Genomic DNA, 20,009 nt, shown 5'->3' with positions numbered 1-20,009 from the left:
ACCAAGACCAAAGGAAGGAAACGCCATCCCACAAGCAGCCAAACATTCAACTGCAGGCTCTTAACAGAACACAGCAGTCTAGGACATGGAACTCCAACATTTTTGCAGAAGAAGCTGAGGACTTCAGTGGGGAGACTCTTCAATCTGTCCCAGCAACCAGCAGGAAGGTGTGCCTTCAGCTTCCAGGTGAATGGCTGGAAGGAGAGAGGCACTCATGATTAAAAGCCTCCCAAGAGGTAAATGAGGGAGGGTGGTTATCAGTTCATCTCTACTTCCACCCCAGGTAAAATTAAAAAAAAAATCCTAAATCAGCTTTGTCTGCAGCAAATGAAGATTTAGTTCTGATATTAGCACTCAAAGACAGAGTCATTAGGCTTTGGGACAGGCTGAGGAGGTTGCCAATTCTCCTCCATTAGTTTCACATGAGGCAGAGACACACCCTTGAGGGACAGGCTGGGCACAGTAAATCCAGCTTTCAGGAACAGCTGAACAACACCATCCCCTTCCAGACTTGCCAGTCAAGGACTTCCCAGGCTAAAGTCAGAGTGAGACCAGCACAGAAGATGCTCTGAGAGGGCTGACAGGAGAACCACAGAGCACAGACAGAACAACTTGTGCAGGCTCCCTTCCAAAGCTCACCTATTTTCAAGCCTTGTGCCTTGACAGGCATCCATCTCAGCTTGGCTTAATGTCCCCCTGCCCTCACGCGGCCCTGCAGCCATCCCTCCCCCCACAAAGGGGCAGATGCACCTCGCAGGATGTCTGCTCCACGTCAGGGATGCTAATGCAGCAACCCGTGCACACTCTTTGTTTTCAATGCAGCATTTCAAAAAGCCTCATCGTTCATTTAAGGTGAAGCAGATGCTGCTCCTCTGGTCTCTTTGAACGGGCTTATCTATGGGCTGGATTTCATTAAGTGTCTTGTTCTGCATTTAATAAGCTTGCAAGTCTAGACACTTTGGTTCTCCCTCTATCACCCCTTTGGTGTACCAGCAGGTAGAGACAACAGAGGTTAAGAGGGAAATATTTAGCCAGCAGATTTAGATGCTATCAAGAGGATTGCATAATTCTATTTGACTCACTGCAATTTCATACCCAGGGATTTTTTTCTCTCACCCTAGTGCCAATCCCTTTTGAAAGCAAGAGGCTGCTGCCTGCTGTAGTAGTGCAAAGGAGGTTGCTGGAAGGTTCAAAGCACACAGCTGGGGATATTCATAGAAAACCCACGTTGAACCAATGACCAAACAAGAGAACAAATGTCCAGAGAAGCTGCATGGGAGAACTGACCTTTACCACAGAGTGTGATGGTGATGTACAAGCAGAACTGTGTGAGCAACCCAGTCCACTTGAGTTGTCAGATACTTCCATATGCAGCTGGCTGCCACCTCACTCCCCCAGCCAACAAGGACAACCCAAGCAGCAGCCTGACATCCCACTCCTCCTCCCAAGATGGCCAGGCAACAGGGGGCTGCAGTGTCTGGGAGCACTGAGGCATCTACAAAGCCCCATAGGAACCAACCAACAGTTCAGAAGCAAACCAAGAAATGCCCTGGGACCTCAGTCAGGTGCTGTGCTCAGTGTCTAGGCATCGACTTCAGCTATTTGCAGAGGTGCTCTCAAAGGAAAAGCACTCGTTGCAAGGTGGGCAGTGCTGGCTGTGTGCCAGCTATCTCCAAAGGGAACTTCTTCCTGCAGCTCCCATGAGCCAGGCATGCCCTGTGCAGAGCCAGTCTGACAGGACACACTGTGGATCCAAGGGCAATACCCAGACCTGTGATTTGCTTATCTGTCAGCAGTTAGCATCACTCCAGCGATGGGAACTCAGCCGAGACTTGTTCATTATGGTTCTGACCCTGCATCACACTTGAACCCTCAGCCTCCAAACAAAACTACTCTGTGTTTATCTGCTGCTCTGCTTAGCCCCAAAGGCTAAAAGTGAGATGGATACAAATCCTGCGGGTTCCCAACATGCTGGGAAAGATCAGCATTGTTGTGGATCGGGGCTGCAAGATGTGCACGTTACAATTAGGCGCGCTGCAGGGATGTACCAACAAAACCAACTGCAATCTTACATTAGAGCAAAATGGCTTTTCAAGAGATTAATCAGAAAGAAAGATCTCTCTCTTTGGGAAACAAGCAGCCATAATCAGCAAATACTTCTCTCTCACAAGATTGCAAAACAAGGCATGCTCTGCCCTCTGAACCAAGGCATGAACTTTCCCAGCAAAGGGGGAGACAGAGCAGAAAAACTGCATAGAAAACAACAGGATGGGGATTTTTCACATTTTTATCCCAAGGAGAGCAAGTTCAAGGTCTCTGCACTTACCATCAAACTTCTTGTATCGGGAACTAAACATGTTTTGCAGGTGATTGCTAAGCTCTACGACAGCGTTTCTGAAGTCGTGTTTACTCTGCTGACTGTACTTCTCCTCCATTTCTTGAGAGCAGCATGTGTAGCCTTGCGAGCACACTTTCAAGTGGTCACCTGAAAAGCAGAGAAGAAAATATCCCAAGTTAAAAAGACTCTCTATGCCAGAGAAAAGGTGTCTCATGAGGCAGGGTGTGTGAAGATTTGCAGCATCATTTATTTGCAAGGAGATCCCCAAGCTGTGAGTGCTGCACCAAGCACATCAAAACCTGATTCCTCAGAGAAACTTTATAGCACCACATGTAAAAACCTTGTCTTTCTGAGAGAATATTAAAAAGTGTCTTCTTACTTACTCAGTTAATAAACAGATACTTATCCTCTACAGTACAATTTGAAGAACCAGAAAATTGACCTGTATATAGCTATATTGTATATGGTAACTTGCATGAGGCTTTTGCTGAGTATTTTAAATACTTCCAGCTCATTCAGATAATATACAACATCAGTGGCAATGGCCCTTCTTGTCCAGATAAGTGCTTTCTTCTTCACCTCTCCCCAGTCCAATTATCAGAGTGAGAAGTAGTCTCTCTCAGAAGCACAGCTGTCACTGACATTAAACTATATTTGCTTTATGCAATGTCTCATGAAAATACTTTATATTTCCCAGCTCCTAATTTTGCAGTTTTCTGTCATCATCCTGGAGAAAACAGGGGGTTTGTTTTCAGAGACTTGAAACAGATTTTTTTTTCCCTTAAGATAATTCTTTCCTAAGAGTCATTTGGCTCAAGTTGGCTTGGTCAGAGGGATCATCACCAAGTGTTTCAGTATCTGCAACAGCTCAATTTCAAAATCTCTCAGCCAATGTGGATATAGGATCTGGACCCATATATTTGCTTTTAGACACCTTGCAGCAGTGTGGGATGAAGCTGTCCCCTTCCAGCATCACCTGTAAAATGCCATTGCTAAGTTTTGGGCCAAGATAAACCCTTGGCACAGCAGCCCTCAGCTCCAGCTCTCTGACAGGCCCCACAACCCAGCACCAACACAAAGTAGGTGGGCTGATACCAAAGTGGTTCAAATTTGGGCAAATTATGCAAATCTTTGTCAACACAGAAGATACGATGAAAACAAGCAGTCAGGATGAGAAACTCATGTTTCCAAGTCAGATGGTATTTTAAAAGACACAGCCAACATGTGAGCTGCTGCCTTCTCTCCCATTTCACACCCTGCTGCCAGACCTTATCCTTCATTCTGAGGAAACAGATGGAGAAGGGAAAGCTCTTCCCTGCCTGCTCCCACCCTGGAAGTCACCAAGGACCTCCAACCACCGTGGAGGTTCAGAGACTCACTGTCAGAGCTGCAAAGGACCTGTCAGCCCCCATGCAGAAAATAAAATCTTCCTGACAGGCAGTGCACCACACATTTAAGGAAGAGCCATCCATCCTACCTGCTAGAGCATCAAAACTGAGTTTAGAGAAACAAAAGCAGGTTTTGGACAGTTCAAAACCCACCCATGGTTAACAGAACAAGCTGATGATCTGCCTGCCTTGTGCAAGATTTCTCAACAATGTCTTTTGCCCAGGTAGTGAACCTTTGTATCACTCTGCACGACTTTCTAGCCCAGAAAGGTTAGTGTCTCCTTACACACTTCAGGACCATCTTAAAAAACAACACAAATATTTCTCTCTCTATATATATATATAGTTCCTAAGAACCTCTCCTCCTAAAATCTATTTCCCTGTTAAGCTACAGGGTTTGTTTGTTTTCTGTGGCATTACAGAGAGACCTTGACCAGCAGATAATTCTGACACAGCTAATTTATTGCACAAGACCATCCACTGCTCTTCAATTACGGAAAGTTCAAAGTCTGCTAGGGGAAGCAGCACTGCTTAAGCGCAGCTTTCTGAAAATACAGAAGAATCTCACTGACTCTTTACAGATATATATTTTTTCACAGACTACTTCTTTCTGTCTCAGAGAAGCATCTCCAGCAGCAAATATATGGCTCCAAGGGAGGCAGCTCCAGGCAGCTTTTTAAGTCATTTAAAAAAGAGGAAGGGGTGCACCCAGATTTTCAGATCCTGCCCACTAAATCCATCCTGGAGCACGCCTGGGCACTCCTCTCTAAGCCCACCTTACCAGCAAGCATCAAAATAAGAAAGTGCCCAAGCATCACTGCTTTAATTCACCTTGAATCTCTGCTCCAATTCCAATACAGGACTAAGGACTCCGACACAACATTAACCATGAGTAGCAGCAAAGCAAATTCAGACCTACTGATAGTGGGATTTCTTTTCCTTGTTTCCTTTCACAGACACTTTTGAATTTGTCCATAGATGCCCTACAGTCCCTAATACAGTGCTTTTAACAATTCCTCCAATTTATTTATTATAAAAAAGCCCAGTGTATTTCACAAATACAGGTATCAGTTTCACATCTATTTACATTATTAAACTGCAGTTACCATCCTACCTAATGTTACAAAGCAAAATCATTTCCTCTAATCCCCTTTGTCCCAGATTTGACAGTGCCTCCTCAGGACACACGTGCAAAGCCAAACAAGAACACTACTGACAGTAAATCAAGCTTGCACAGATCCCATTTGGTTGATCATTAAGAAATAATGCTCCAAAATGTAACTCAGACATTCAAAAATGAATGACCAAGCAATCTAATTATGGAAGATATTTCTCAGTCATGTCAGCACTATGTGGTCTTGGCTCACGATCAAGAATTAGCTCTGTCTGGAGCTGAAGAGCTCTGGCTACTCAGTGCTAATCACAGGAGGATGCACTCTGCTACTCGGCATTTGAAAAACAGAAAGTTTAGGTTTGTGGGCTGCTTTTCTTGCAGTTTTCTTATGCCACAGTGGGAGATGCCACTGGAAAGTCACTGAAAGACACTGGGAGCCCCAGTTTTCCCACACAGAGGTTTGTCTTTAGAACAACTGCATCCCTAAGAAATCCAACCAACACTGGCACAGTGTGTGAAAAATCCCATGTCTGGCCTTTCAAATCCGCTAGCAGAGCTGATCTATGAAGGATCCATCACAGGATTTATCCCATGCAGACAGACCCTGATGCAAGACATCATCAAACAGCTTTCAAACACCACGGTGCTACAAGCAGGGGAATGGAGGGGATGAAGGCTGGAGAGCTCCATGTGAGCACAGACCAGTTCTGCACACCCAAACACTGACCTGGAGCCAAGATCAAAGCCAACACTCTTTGTCAAGCTGGCAGTGAACTCCTCTAAGGAAAACGAGTAAAAATATGTGTATTTAGATGTACTTAGCAGAAATCTAATGTTTATGTATATTATGTAGGGAACACTCATGGTGTGTGCTTGCTGTCAAGGACACATTCGGCAATAATTATTTCCCAAGTTAAAACTCATCAAACAATGCCCATACAAGGCAACTCTTCATCTACTGTTGAGTGTGAAAACCTCGGCAGCTTTTGTAATTTATAACCATGTGATCAGAGCAAAAATATAACTCTGCCACAGCCTCCTTTCAAGTTAGGCTTTTTATTGAATTGCTTGGCAGAGTATACAATCATCACATAGAGGGCTGCATGGCAAAAAGAGCTCAAGTAGCAGAGATTGACTCCAAGTATCTACTGCATATGCACACCATCACCACAGCTTGACATGGATTTGCAGCAAATCTTTCTCATGGCCTGTTGCAGCAAGACTTTGCCTTATTTTATGATACATATGAGTACAGAGAGAGAAATGAGGGACCAAAAATTATGGAAGATACTTGCTCCTTGGCTGGTTAACAGCACACCTCTGGGATATGGAGGTGGTTGTTTAGAGACAGAAATGTGATGGTACATGACGTTACCATCTGTACATCCAAGCAAATTCGCTCAGAAAGGTAATCTTGCAAATGTATGATTTAAGCCATTTCAGAAACACCACATTTAGCAGACTCCAGGCACACAGAGTTTCTTCCAAATCAAGTAACTACTTTGCAATGTGTTGAAAAACAAGTTTTCAGCAAATGAGTAAGTGAGCAGTGCAAACTCAGGGACTAGATGATACCAAAAAGCAGTTCTCTTCACCAAACAATTTCCCAAGACCTTTACAAAATGCTGTTTCTGGATGTCCAGCATGCCTTCCCAGCCTGCTTCTCCTTGCCTCGACCCAGTTCATACTTTAAGGACAGCTAACTGCAAAATTAGCTAAAGATTCAGGAGTGGTTTACTGGGAGGTGGGGAGTGGGTATTTCATTAAAAGGCTCCCCACACAGCCCAGCCCTTCACTGGAGCTCAGTAAACAAGCCAGTAGTGGTTTATGGTCTGAAATGTTACTGCTGGACTTTGCTCCCATGTGAGAAATCAGGCTGGGGTAAGGTTGGGTGGTGGAGGAGCAGGAGGCAAACACTGCTGAGAACCTGAAAGTGGGGCCAGCATTTCAGCCTTGTGCTCTGCCTCTCCCCTCTAGCACACATGGGCCTGTGTCATCTTTAAAGGAGTTTTATGACTTCCTCTGAACCAACTACCAAAGGAATCCTGGACTGTAATGCCGGACCCTAATCCAATTTCACACTAGACTTGCCTTCTAATTATCACAGAATATTAGGCTTCCACCCATCATATATAATTGACATGCTACCGAGGCTTTACAAAACCCCCAACAAAGATGACAAGAAACACTAGCATCACCCCTGAGCACAGCTCCACCGCTCCGGGCCCGCATTAGCAAAGGGCAAGAAGAAGAAAGAAAAGCATGAGCTTGTGATTGACTCTGGTGGAGTCACTGAGACAGACACAGCTACTGAACTGTCCACTCAATCCAGTCACCTTTGATTTACCCAAAATACCAAAAATGCCCCCTTGTCCTGGCTACAAAATGATCTGGGGATGCTCAGCACCTCTGGGAATGGACCTGAATTCTCGTCCATCTTCAATGGCGCTGCCGTAATCCCTACAGGATGTGATCACTGTCACAGCATAAACACTGCTTACACTGTTGTTAGATACCTGCTAACGAAGAGCACCAGCAAAATGCAGAGAATCTTGGCATTTAACTATTTCCAGGTGAAACTACACTAAGCTATGAACACCAAAGAGAGGAAAAAATATCTGTCTCCGGGGTACACTGCACCCCCAAAGCAGCCCTGCCACCTCCTCCCTGGCTGTCACAGACACACGCTGCTTCAAGATATGTTTTCTCACTGACAGAAGCAGCAAACTTGAATTTTTAGTGATGCCTCTTATCAGAGCTCTCCTTTTTCACTGGGTGGTCAGTGTTCTCCACTTGCTTTAAAGCTGTGCTGCTGTCGGCCTTGTGTTTATTTTACTGGGGAGAATACTCCTGTGGAGATGGTCGCGTGCCAGGAAGGAAGGGATGTGAAACAGCGTTGAAGTCCTGCTAACAGTGGTGACACATCCACCAAGGGCAGCAGAGTCAGAATCCTATGCTCACATCCTGCAAATGATGCAGAGCTGCTGGCACCCTCTGATCACAGCCGGGCAAACCAGGCTGGCACACCTGGGGCTGTACTTCCCCCCATGCTCCTGAGTGCATGGTGTTACAACCATCCCAAACCTTTATTTCAATTACACACTTTCAGGAGAAGCACTTTGTGCAGCAGCCTCCCTACATCTATCACCAGACACAAAATAACATACCTGATTTTCCAATGTGAATAATTTCCCAGACCCATTCTAAAGGCTCATGGAACCAGAGTCAGCTTTTTTTTCCTTCCCTCCTTAAAACATTAGTAACTCCTGTCGAGATCTCACACCTAAAAAGGACCAAAAGAGAGAGCACACCCATGCTCCCTAACTCAGGTTCTTACCATGGAGGTCAGCAGCCAGCACCACTTTCCATCCAGGCATGGGGCTCCCTCCAGCCCTTTCAAACACATCATCTTGGTCCTGGATTCAACCATCATGGATCCTCACCCCAACCTGAACCTTTTTTTCCAACCACCCAGGATTTTTTAAAGCCAGGAGACATCTTCACCATGTAGTCAGCTCCCAAAGCTGACTAGTAGGGTTATGGAAGTACCACATTTTGGCATCATGAGCCAGCATGCAGCATATTTAACATCCCACCCAATTAGCAACTGTTTTATATACATGGTTTATTTGCCTTATTAATGTTAAAGCCACTTGTTTCCCCTGCACTGCCAATTAGGTTATTAATCAATGTGCATTTCAGTTTTTTGCCGATTACTCTAATGGCACAAAAAAATTCCCCAGACTCACAGAGAAAGCTTATAATAGTGAAATGATTTTTTTTTTTTTTTGCAAAACTTGTCAAGCAGTCAAAATACACTCTTTGATACCCAAACCAAAGCCCTTTCACCTACACTTAACAACAGTGAACTATTTTCAGCTGAGCTTTACTGCATCTGTTAACTCAGCTGCTAATCCATCTTGCAGGCACGGGAATGGCAGTGCACACAATAGCTCAGTGACATACCTCCCTTCAACACAACAAATAATCCTAATTATTTCCATAGCGTGTACCTACAGTTACTTAAAATACCGTATACAACCAAAGTCTGTCTGGCTTCTATTTTTCCATTTTGCTTTGTTGACAGCTTTGGGTTCCCAAATTTACTGCCAAGAGGGTCAGGGAGTACAGGGAACAAGAGAGATTTATATTCATGTGTGTGCATTAAGCCAAATGCACATTAAGAAACTTAATTTTCTACTGGAAAGAGCAACTTAGGACACAAAGAGGGCTCTTGCATCCACCTGCCCAGGTCCAAATGACCACTGCAAAGCTCATCCTGGACCTGATCACAGAGCCAGTCCCTGAAGGACCAAGTCTGGGTAAATGCTGTATGCTGAGGTGAACTGGAGTGATTTGGGACATCACTGCTGGGCAAGGATAGACCAGGAGAGCCCTTCCCACACTCTAACCCAGCTCTTCAGCCCCCAAAAAAGACAAAGATCTGTCTCTGCTCTCCATAGCAGCCCAGAGAGCATCACTGGTCAACTGAGATCTCTCCTGCTCAGCTCTCAAACTGGGGCAATGGAGAGTTTCAGGTGGAAGACCTCAAGGACCAAACCTAAAAACTCTCTACAGCACATCTGGGCCAGGGACTCTGCCCTTTGCAGATGATGTCTAAGTAAGGAGGATGCAGGATCTTGCCTTCAGTGAGGTTTAAAGAGTTCATTAAAAGCTAAAACCCAGCTCACCTGAGGAAAAATACCATCACTGCTTCGTTTCCACAGCACAGCCAACAATTTCCTACCCAACAGGGTGGCCCAAATACTGCAAGGTTTTACACCCTGGAAAAATATGCCATGATAGAGCCTGCTTTCATTCCAACAAACAGGATATTGAGTCAATTAGTGGCACACCAAACACAAACCAGACAGATGAAGATAATACATTTCTGCAAACATCAAAAGAGAGAGAAACCACACAAAGACCTGAATATACAAATAAGGCAAGGGGGAAAAAAAGAATATTAAAGTATTACATAATTAAACTTATTATTTAAGCAAATCTGAAAAGGAAATAACCCTGGCTAACAAGAGGATTCTCCCTGGCTCTAGCTAAAACAGAAACCTTCAATGAAAGCCAAGAGTTGTTTCTTAATTAAAAAAACAAAACCAAAACACCCTCCTTGGTATCTCTGAGTGAGAACTTAGGAAATGCAAATTCTCTTTATTATCACTAAATTCTTTAGGCATGAAAATAGTTTTCATAACATGTCTCTGCCTACATGCACTAAGTGAGTGGTGTTATACAAGGGACAAGGTATGCTGAAAATTATTGTGGTTTTTTCCTCACTTCTCTGGTGAGGAGGTTGGATACAGATATTAGACCAACCCACCTGCAGGATGACTGAGCCCCTCTGTCATCTATCAAAGAACATGTAAAAAGCCCAATACATGCAGTCAGTAACTCTTACCTTTACTTAAGGGTAAAAGTCACAGGAAAAAAGTTGCATACAGCCAGCAATCAGACTTCAAAATTCAACAGAGATTGGCCAGCAGATTTTACCAGGGTAATCCAAAAAAACCTCACCAAGTATAATTTCATGCAATTAAAAGGGGCAAAAGGGGTGGCAGGGAAGAGAATCCATTTGGAACAGCAAATACAGAAAATTACTGAAGCCTCAGGCAGAAGGAACAGCAAATAGAAAAGATCTGGCTGGGAGACAGTTAGTTTCGTTGTGAGACTTTTTTTTTTTTCCCCCTCAAATTCCCTGTTAAGAAGGGAAAACAAAGCCAAAAAAACGGTCTGTTTTTATTTTTTCTCCCCTAAAGCTTTCGGCTATTTGCCAAAAAAAAAAGCAGCCTCTGACCAAAACTGATTCCATCACAACCAATGTCATTTAAATTGGAATATTTTTCCTTCTTAACATTTTCTCCCTTCACTTTTGGCCTCACTCCCTCTGCATGCCCCACACTCTCCACCAAGCACCTCCAGGGATGCTGACACTGGTGGTGCTGGGTGGCACCACACACAGGCAGGCAGGAAAAAGCCAGAATATGCCACTGGCAACCACTTTTCCAGTAACTTTTTCCTTTTCAAACACAGCTGATTCCAGTGTCAATGCACAAAAACACATTTCAGAGCCACACAGTAGGTTCTTTTGAGATGCACCCAGGCTCACCTATTTGTGCCAGCAGACTGGTCATGTGCTGGCAAGCCCCAGATCTGGCAGTAGATGACCCTTGTGATTCTGAGGATCACGCTTTACATGGGAAAAATCCCCCCAAAATTACAGAAGAAACTAAAAAGGATGTAAGACATTCATGGTTTTGTGGAGGCACTCAGCAAGACAGTTCTCAGCTGAGAGCTACCATGGGAAGCCACTGTTCTTCCAAGTGGTAGCACTGGCACATTTCAAGGCAAGCACCACTGTCCCACAGCACTGGAACTGTGGCTGTGTGGCCAAACCCCCTTGAACATCTTCCCTTTCAACATTATCAGCTATGCAGGGGCTCAGCAGAAGCTTTGCTGCTTGCACAAGCAAAACCACACACCACGACATAAAACAGAGCTACCATTTCCATGAGTTCCACAGCAGTAAGAGCACTCAAGGCATGCAAACTGGCAGCTGTGACCCAAGCAAAAATTTTTTAAAAAAACCCAAAACCTAAAGATGTTTTTAATTCCTCAAATAAGAAACAAAGCTCGTGGAATTCAGCCACAATTTCCTGTTTTCGACTTAAAATAAAATTAAAAAAATATCCCAGGCTTTATACAAACAATAATCTAATCTATAAATTGGAACACAAGAGAGATGTTAATTAACTTCCAGAGAGATTAATTCCCTATTGCAGGATCCAAAATAGGCACTGTGGAACCTGCTGCAATTCTGAGACCAACTTTATACAGAAGAGAAGGGAGAAAAAAAAAAAAACAACCAAGAAATAAACCCAAACAAAAACACAAGACCAACTGCAAACAACTATATTAAAGGGCAGTGTATGAACAAATACACAAATATCTGGGAAGTAGCAGGGTGATGTTTTCCACTCGTAAGGACATGTTCCTTTACCCTGTCTTGGGTAGTTTTGGGCAGGGAGAAAAGTAAGCTGGATTCAGGAGTTCAGCAAAGAGCCAGGACCAGGCAGGGCCACCCAAAAGTCTTGACATGGACAAGAGGACTGCTTCTACTCCCCTTGCTTTGACAGCAAAAGCCACGTAAGTTCCTCGTCCCACACAGCTGCCAATGGCAGGGCTCTCTTCCCAACAGCACAGGCAGCCTGGACTTGGGACCAGAGCACCAACTCCTTAACTCCTTCCTCCTGGTGCCCTGCATGCCACCAGCCACCCATACCACAGCACCCACTGATCCCAGCAATCCCACTCAGCGGGGAGCAAAAGCGAGCCCAAGATCTGCACCAAGGGGAAACGCCCCATCCTCTGAAGGAGTATTGCTTGCTTGGGGTTTTGGGGGTCAGGACTTGTAGTAACTGGAAGTATAAACAAAAAGGGTTCAGGTGTGGCAAAGTCCAGCTGTAATCTAACAGTTGGGAAACCAGGCACCTCCCCCATCTCTGCATACCCCCACTGACACCCAAGGCACCTCTGTACAGGACAGAAAACTGAGCTTTGGACTGCTTCTACCAGGAACAGCTAAAACCCAAGGTCCAAGGAAGAACGAGTTTGCTTGGGCAACTTGTCCATCCACACCTGCTGAGAATCACAGGCCCCTGGTGCCCCCAGACCCCACTTTGATCCCCTCCCTTGACACAAGGCAAATGAACAGGGGCTTTCCTAGAGGGTCCTGCAGTCCGAGGAGCATCATCTCTCCATGCTCTGGCTGGGACACATGCAAACTTCACTTTCTTCCAGGCAGAGACAGATCTTCTCCAAATGTGCAGAACTACAATGTGAATAACTCTTTTTGGTCTGGCTGCCCTCTAATACCACTTGATGATGGATGGTTGGCTCCAGACAGCATTTCACACACTCTGGCTCATTGAGGACCACGCCTGAGGGCTTTTGCTTCTTAAATTCCCCTTTATTCAAGCTCAGAGGTACCCGTGGCCTTTCTGCAAGACCTCATAACCAGCCTGACCTATGAGGGGAGGCAGGGTCCTCTAAACACCTCCAACAGCATTCATGCCACTGCTCAAAACAAACTCATTGGCACACAAAGTGCTTGAGCAAGAGCCTCCCACCAGCCCCAGGATGAGCAGTCCGGGGACATCAGCTCCCTGCACCGAGCCACAGTTGTGCAAAAACAGAACCAGCCATTTGGAGGATGCTTCCCACCAACTGCAGAAATATTTGCTCTAATAGCCTTGAAGTCTTTAAGGAAGAACTCAACTCCTTTATTTTCATTTCCGATCCGCTATTTTCCATTTCTCCACACAGCAACTAAACCAACCAACACCTACCTGAGCCCTCCACCAACAAGGCCCTAACAACGAGCCTTTCCCCCTCGCACCGAACAGAGCTGCTCCCCGCACGGCCACATCCTGCCGCCCCTCGCAGGACAATTAGCCTTAATCCTCGTTAGTTCTGTACGTTTCCTTTAAATCCTGTTACCGCATTCCTCCGGTCACTGGAGCGCGGCCCAGCCGGCCCCGTCCGGCCTCCTCCGCGGCGGTGCCGGTGACCCCGCGGTGCCTCCCGGCTCCTGACCCGCCGGAGCCGCGCGGGTCCCGAGGGCCGCAATGCTCCGGGACTAATCTATCGTCACTGATTAGTTCTTAATCAGGAAGGCAGACGTGAACAAAGGGTGCGGATGAAAAGAGAAACGGGGAGGGCGGGGGTTTAAAAAGGAGAAAACCCGAAAGATTTTCTTCAAGGAAAGGTTCCCCTTTGCTGCTTTAGAAGGCGACTCTGGCCCAAAAGCGGCGTTTGAAGTCTCGCTAATTTCATATTTATAACGTTTGAGTCACTCCAGTAAACCTACGCCAAAGCAGACCGACTTGGACTACTACAGTCATTTATTTTGGAAGTTTATCCAAGCCTTGGTTAAAGATAAACAATGTGCCTGGATGTGAAAGAACATCAGAGCCAGGCTACCGGAGCAGCGGGGAGCTTCCACCCGCTTTGATAGCACCAAGGCACGAGATGGTATCAGCACAGCCCAAAATGTACTTACTCCTTCCTGGAGAGGCATGGGAAGGCCTGGGAAGTTCTTGTATGTCCTTGCCATGCTAATGTTATGCAAAGATTCAGCTTAGAAATCTCAGGCACAATCAAGGCATTTAGACCTGATTCATTAATGGCCAACAGTTAATAAGCTGGAGCTGTAATTCCTCTGTCTGGGGACTTGAGGGTGTTTAAGCCAAATCCATAAAAAAAGATAAATATATGTGTATATATATATATATATATACACATACATATATTAGAGCTGCACTGTTGATCTGTTACTGAAGATAGGAAGCACCTCTCCATCCAAAATACTCTGAAAAACAAAAGTAAACCCAGACTTTTTCAGGTCTCCACTGATTGCCAAAGCCAGTAAGTGCATCAGTCTTCCTTAACCCACTGGGAAAAAAAACCCGGGAAATCAGCAGCACATCTTAGCACTAAGTATGTGCCCAAGGAAAATTCTCCATGAAACCAACGTTTAACAGAATGCAATTACCTCAAAAGCAGCACCTGAATGTCACAGTTACAGATCAGTCTTTGGAGCTTGCAATCCTCCTTTCAATTCAAAGTTTAAGGCAACAACAACACACCAAAAAACAGAGTCTTTCTTGTGAAAAACTGATCTGTAAACACATGGTCAACATATTGCCAAACTGGAGAGACACCTCAAAAGAGTGACAACGCGAACTTTTGGGACTTCAAATAAACAAATTTGAACTAATCAATCTGGAAAGTCTGTTTTCTATTTGTGGCTTTGGGTTTGCTGTTTTATGTTTCTTTCTTTGTCTTAGCTGTTTGTTTGCTTTCAATTACACAGGCCCCTCCTTATCCTAACCTCTGAATCTCCCTGTGCCGTGCCAGCCGGGAGGCAAGCAGCAAGACACCGGAGTCGTGGAATATCAAATGTGGGCTAGAGGATGAGCCAGAAGAGACTCCTTCTTCAAAGGCTGTTGGTTTTGCTCTCTAATCAGCTTTTTTTTGGTGCATCCCCTCCACAAGGGTATGGCACCAGTAGTTTGGCGTCCCTTCCTCTGGAATGGGGACTATTTGCTGTTTCACAGGTCATCAGGAGGTAGCAAGCAAAGCTTACCAGATGTGGCTTTTATCACCTCAAGTGGAACTATTTTCTTTATGGGAACCCTGGTTTTTAAGGTTTTATCAGATCACTGCGATTACAAAAGCCTCACTTACATGCTCAAAAGCTCCCATAAAACCTGTAGTTCAAGGTTTATTTGGTCTAGGTGGTTTTCAACTTGGAGGAATGACTTGCAGACACAAGTAATTTGTCCTATAAGCTTTGACTGACCAGTTGCAAAGTACACTCAAACTGCGCCTGCCTCCTGAGCAAAATTCCATCAACTCACTGACCAAAAGATGTTCTTTTAAGAATATTTAAAAAAAAAAAAGAGGGAAAAGGAAAGGGGAAAAGGGCTTGCAGCAAAAAGGAAGTTTCAATTACTTTGTGAAATCAAGCAGAAAAATTAAGATCCAAGCAAACTTTATTAGCTCTGACAAGCAAATGCTGATGCCTTTGTTTCCTATGTGCGCAAAACTTTTACTAAGGAGGGGTGTGTGCGGTTTTGGGTTTGATTTTTCTTCTTTTTAAGCCACAGAAATACGCTTTTTTTTTTTTACAACATGCTTTGCTACAACTGGGTTTCATAACTATATTCGAACGAGGGAACTGGCACAGAGCTATCACAAAGCAGCTGATCCTTCTCTAAGCATCCACCAACATTTCCATGTGTCAATAGCACTTCACAACCACATTTATCTATGTAAAAACCCACATTAATAAGCCCTTCTGCCTGCAGAGCATGCCAAGCAGAGTAACAGTGCAGATAACATAAGAACTTAGTGCAGGTTAAGAGACTCCAGAAAGAAAATACACAAAAGGCCAGATTTTTCAAATTAATTTCGCATCTACACATTTTTCAAGGCAGTTTGGCTCCTATTAAGCATTTCATATTCAGTTTGTAGTCTGCAGTCTGGGGGGTGATTGGAGGGGTCTGTGGGAGCACAGCAGTAGTCTGAAGTTTGCAATATGGGGAGCTGTGGTCCCCTGAAAACCAAGTTTTTAGAGAGCTGTGCTGCTCACTGTCCCACTCAAGCCCTACACTGCTCCTGCTGAACAAACCATCTCCTCTGCCAAAACTCCCCACCGGCTCCCGGGCCCCTGAGGGCGGGTGGGCTGCAAGTTGGTGGAGCAGTTATTTCCACCGCCTCAAGGACCAGAAAGTCTCATTTGCTTAGAAAATAAAATTCAGTCCAAGAGCAGGTCCTGGGCAGACATAAATGAGACTTCAGTTCTAAGTGGAAAGTTTTCCACGAGACATTTTCATAGCAACACGGAGACTGTTTTGGCACCAGAGGGAAGGCAGAGCACTTATGCTGCTCCACAATTCCAGCTCCCTGGTTGTCTCCCCAGTTTAGCTCAGCACAAGATGACCTTCTCAGCCCAGACACGGGCAATGCCCCTTCCACAGTGAGCCAGTTTGGGGCCAAAAATTTTAGCTGAGCAGCTCCACTGCAGAGCAGCTTTCCAGGAGTCTGGAAGAACCACTGCCATCACCCCAGAAATGCTTCTCCAGAACATCACAGCCACAACTCAGTTTTGAGGAATCCATGCTACATCTCAGTACACAGCTGCACACTATGAACATCCAGTAAAGCAGCAAGCTTCTGGAATGCTGCATTTTCCAGCCTTGCCCACAAAGCCACACAAAGGCCTTTCTTGCTTCATCGATGACCCCAGGGATGCTGCCAAACCCTTGATCCAGCCTGCCTTCCTGGAAGAAAGGTGATGCTGCTCTGCCCCAGGTCTTCACTCTGCTCATGACTGTACAAACAGCTGGACCAGAAAGAGCCACCAATTAAAGGAGTTTCAGAAATAATTAGCTCACATCAATCTGATGCAAAGAATGGTTGGGGAAACAAGCCCAGATGAAGGGTTCTGGGAGAGCCAGCACAGCTTGATCTTGCAGCAGCTCTTCCACTGCAGATGTAGGACCAAGACACAGATCTGTGCTTCCCAGCTCCTCCCCTCCCTCAGTCAGAGCTCCCAGGGGCTAACAGGGACATGCAATAGGCTCGCTGTGGCTATCAGGCTATCTTGGTTTGCCAGGCCATCAGAAGAAATGATACATGGGAAATTAATGAGCAATCTGTGTGTCTGATATTGCATTGGCAAAAAAATAATACTTTTAAAAATATCATACACTGCTGCCTAGAGCAGGACACCACAATTTGATAGGATTTTCCAATTTAAAGGTTAAAAAACTCACACCACGTGTTAGTGCAAAAAGGCAGGAAAGAACACATTGCTCAAAGGGGATGCCAGCACTGAAAATGAGGAGGTGGGTCAGGTTTAAATCTAAACAGGTCCACCACACATCCATCCTAGGGCCACTGTTTATAATCAGAGAAAGGCAACTTTATACACAAAGATCACACACTAGTGGTTCCTGGCTGTTCCCAGGAAAAAAAAAAAAAAAAGCTGCTTTTCAGCTGAACTTTCCGAGAACTGCTCATGTAAATAAGACAAACCTCCAGAAACACACATGGCCAAGGCTGAAGCAACACATGGAGAAAGGCAAATAAGCAGCACAACAGGAGGCAGGGGACGTCCAGTGCCAAAAACCCAAGGTGCAACTTGCCCAGGACCTTTGAAACTCCCTAAACTGAGCCACCATACAGAGGGAGGGTGTCAGTGGAAATCCTCTCTCCAGCTAGAGGCACAGCTCCAGGTTCAATTCCCCTGAAAAAAAAACCCCCCAAAAAAAACAAAACAAAAAAAAAAACGGATGGTGCCTGGAGAGGCAAGAGGCACCAACCCCAAGCACAGGGCAGGACATTTGCCCAGAGATCCCAACAGTGGGGTCACTGCCTTCCTCACCCAGGGAGCAGCAGCACTGGGACAGGAGCACAGCCTGTGCTCCAGTGATGTTCAGAACCATCCCCTACATCTCCCACCTCCCTGTTTTATCTCCCCTTGGACAAAACACCTCTGAGCTAAGACCACAGCTGAGTTTGTAAGTAAGATTTTTTTTGACCTGAAAAACGTGCTTTTAAGCCCTTGACTGCTACTCCCACCAAGTGTTACTTTTCCAACAGCCAGGTATCCGTTGCAGAAGCCACCCAGCTCACACAAGCACTGCACTGTGTTCTGCTAGCACAACACGACCTACGTCCAAAAACCCATCCCGCTGCTGAAACAGACTCCCAATGTATTCCCAGGTCTGGAACCACCAGCCTGCCAGTGTTTGTGGAAAAGGCGAGGCTGGGTAGTTTAACCTACCCTGGACGAGGCGAGAAGGAGGGTGGAAGAAAAGGGAGAAAGGATTAAGATAAGGATATCACAAAATTAAGAATTCCTCCTTCTCCCCCTCTCCAGAATGCCCTATCTTTCCCGCTCTCCTGGGCACAGCTGTGAACACCAGCCTTATCTGCCGCCAGCTTCACACAGGCACTCCTCCTCCTCACCACAGCACAGATAAATCCAAACATCCCTGCAACAATTCCCAAGCCAATTCTGTGCTGCCACCTTTGTTTGAGCAAATCCCTCCCAGGAGGGACAGCAGCATCCCAGATGACAACAGGAGAGTGCAGGAGGCCACTTCAACCTTTGAAAATTAAAGCTTTTTGAGTTCCCTACCCTCCCCTCAAACACATTTCACAGTGTAAGCATGTGCCTTCTCATTGCTGCTCCACATGGGAACATGGCACAGGGTCACATTTTCTTAGGTATTTTAGAAAAAGCAAGGTGAGGAAGACACCTCAGCCCTGATGTTGCACAGACTGTCCTCCTGCAGACCCCAGCTTTGATCCCCTGTCTTGAACAGCAGCTGGGCTTGTGCAAACAGCTTTGGTGGGACAGGAAAACACACTGGGCTGACAGCACCCAATTGCACCAGGGGAAAATTGCACTGAGTTTTGCTGGCAGGCATCGAAGGGGTTTACTTTGTCTTCTTAAGCACAGCTCTGAGCAACCTGGGGGGAGTAGGGAGTGCAAACAGGAGCTTTGCCATCCACCTCCCAGGCAGGACCATCAACACCCACCAGCAGGAAGGTAAACAGCACTGGGAGCCCCAGGGAGGGGATGGCTGATTAGAAGGATGGGATGGATTTACCAGTTGTGTTAGTCTTTCTGAAGCAGGAAGAGGAGCTCCCCTCCCTCCCCACAGCCATTGCTGCATCCTGGCACCCTCCATCAGCAAAAACACTCCATGAAATGAAGTTTGCAGCTAAAGAAAGCCTGGAGGAGCAATGGGGAGGCACCAAGCAACCTGCCAGCTCTATAGGGAGATCCTGGCAGGACTGAGACAAGGCTCTGGCAGGAGCTTTGCCCTCTGTGGCAGATCCACATTTGGGCTGGGTGTCTCCAGTGGATGACTGTGCTGTGACCAGAGCAGCTTCCTGCTGTGGGGATGGACCTGTCCTGGGGATGCACCCAGCCAAAACAGGCCAAGCAGCACCCAGACAAGGGCCTGCAGCAAAGCACTGATGGCCATGCTGGTTCAAATCCATGTGCCTGGGGCTCAGCCAAGAGGATAAATACAGGGAGCAGAAAGGACACACAGGGCAGAAAACCAGGAGCCAGCGACTATCCCATGAGACACCAAGTGCTGGCCACCACCCCATCAAGTGATTCTGTCCAAAAGCCAAGACTTACTTTCTTTTCTAAACTCTACTCCTCCTGCTTAAAATAGAAGAACAACATTCCCCATCCTTACACCACCAAAGGAAGAGGCAGGAATGGGACAAGCATAGCCCTCCAGCCTGGCCACCCTCGGACAAAAGTCCAAGCTAACACTCAAGTCTTGAAGCTCCACTTGAGCCCCCAGGTAAGAAGATTTTCAAGACTGCCACAGGCTTAGGGACAGCTCCCCTCCTGCTCTTGTGCTATTTTAAAACAATGACATTTCTTCCAAAACAAAGTGTTTTGCAATCCTTGAGCAATTCTTTCCTTTTCCAATAAAAAGTGAAATTCTCTTCATTCTCAGCCAGTCAAGACTCTCAACCACAGGCACAACCACCAGCTCTAGATCCATGCACCCTGCAGAAGCCACGTCAGAGCCCTCAGCCCAGGCTCCTCCAAACA

The 20,009-nt window shown here is 45.9% G+C and overlaps 1 protein-coding gene across 1 annotated transcript in view; it reads right to left on the bottom strand.

The window, feature by feature from the left end:
* The window catches only part of GPC4 (glypican 4), a 65,989-nt gene that overhangs the window by 33,256 nt on the left and 12,724 nt on the right, over positions 1-20,009 (bottom strand). The window contains exon 2 of the mRNA XM_014887314.2: positions 2,327-2,485. Coding sequence (XP_014742800.2) covers positions 2,327-2,485 — 159 coding nt within the window. The remainder of the gene's footprint in view (positions 1-2,326; positions 2,486-20,009) is intronic.

Source organism: Sturnus vulgaris, chromosome 14, assembly GCF_052056855.1.
Source record: "Sturnus vulgaris isolate bStuVul1 chromosome 14, bStuVul1.hap1, whole genome shotgun sequence".
Lineage (NCBI taxonomy): Eukaryota > Metazoa > Chordata > Aves > Passeriformes > Sturnidae > Sturnus > Sturnus vulgaris.
Note: the sequence above shows the minus strand (reverse complement) of the source record. Positions and strands in the feature narration are given on the sequence as shown.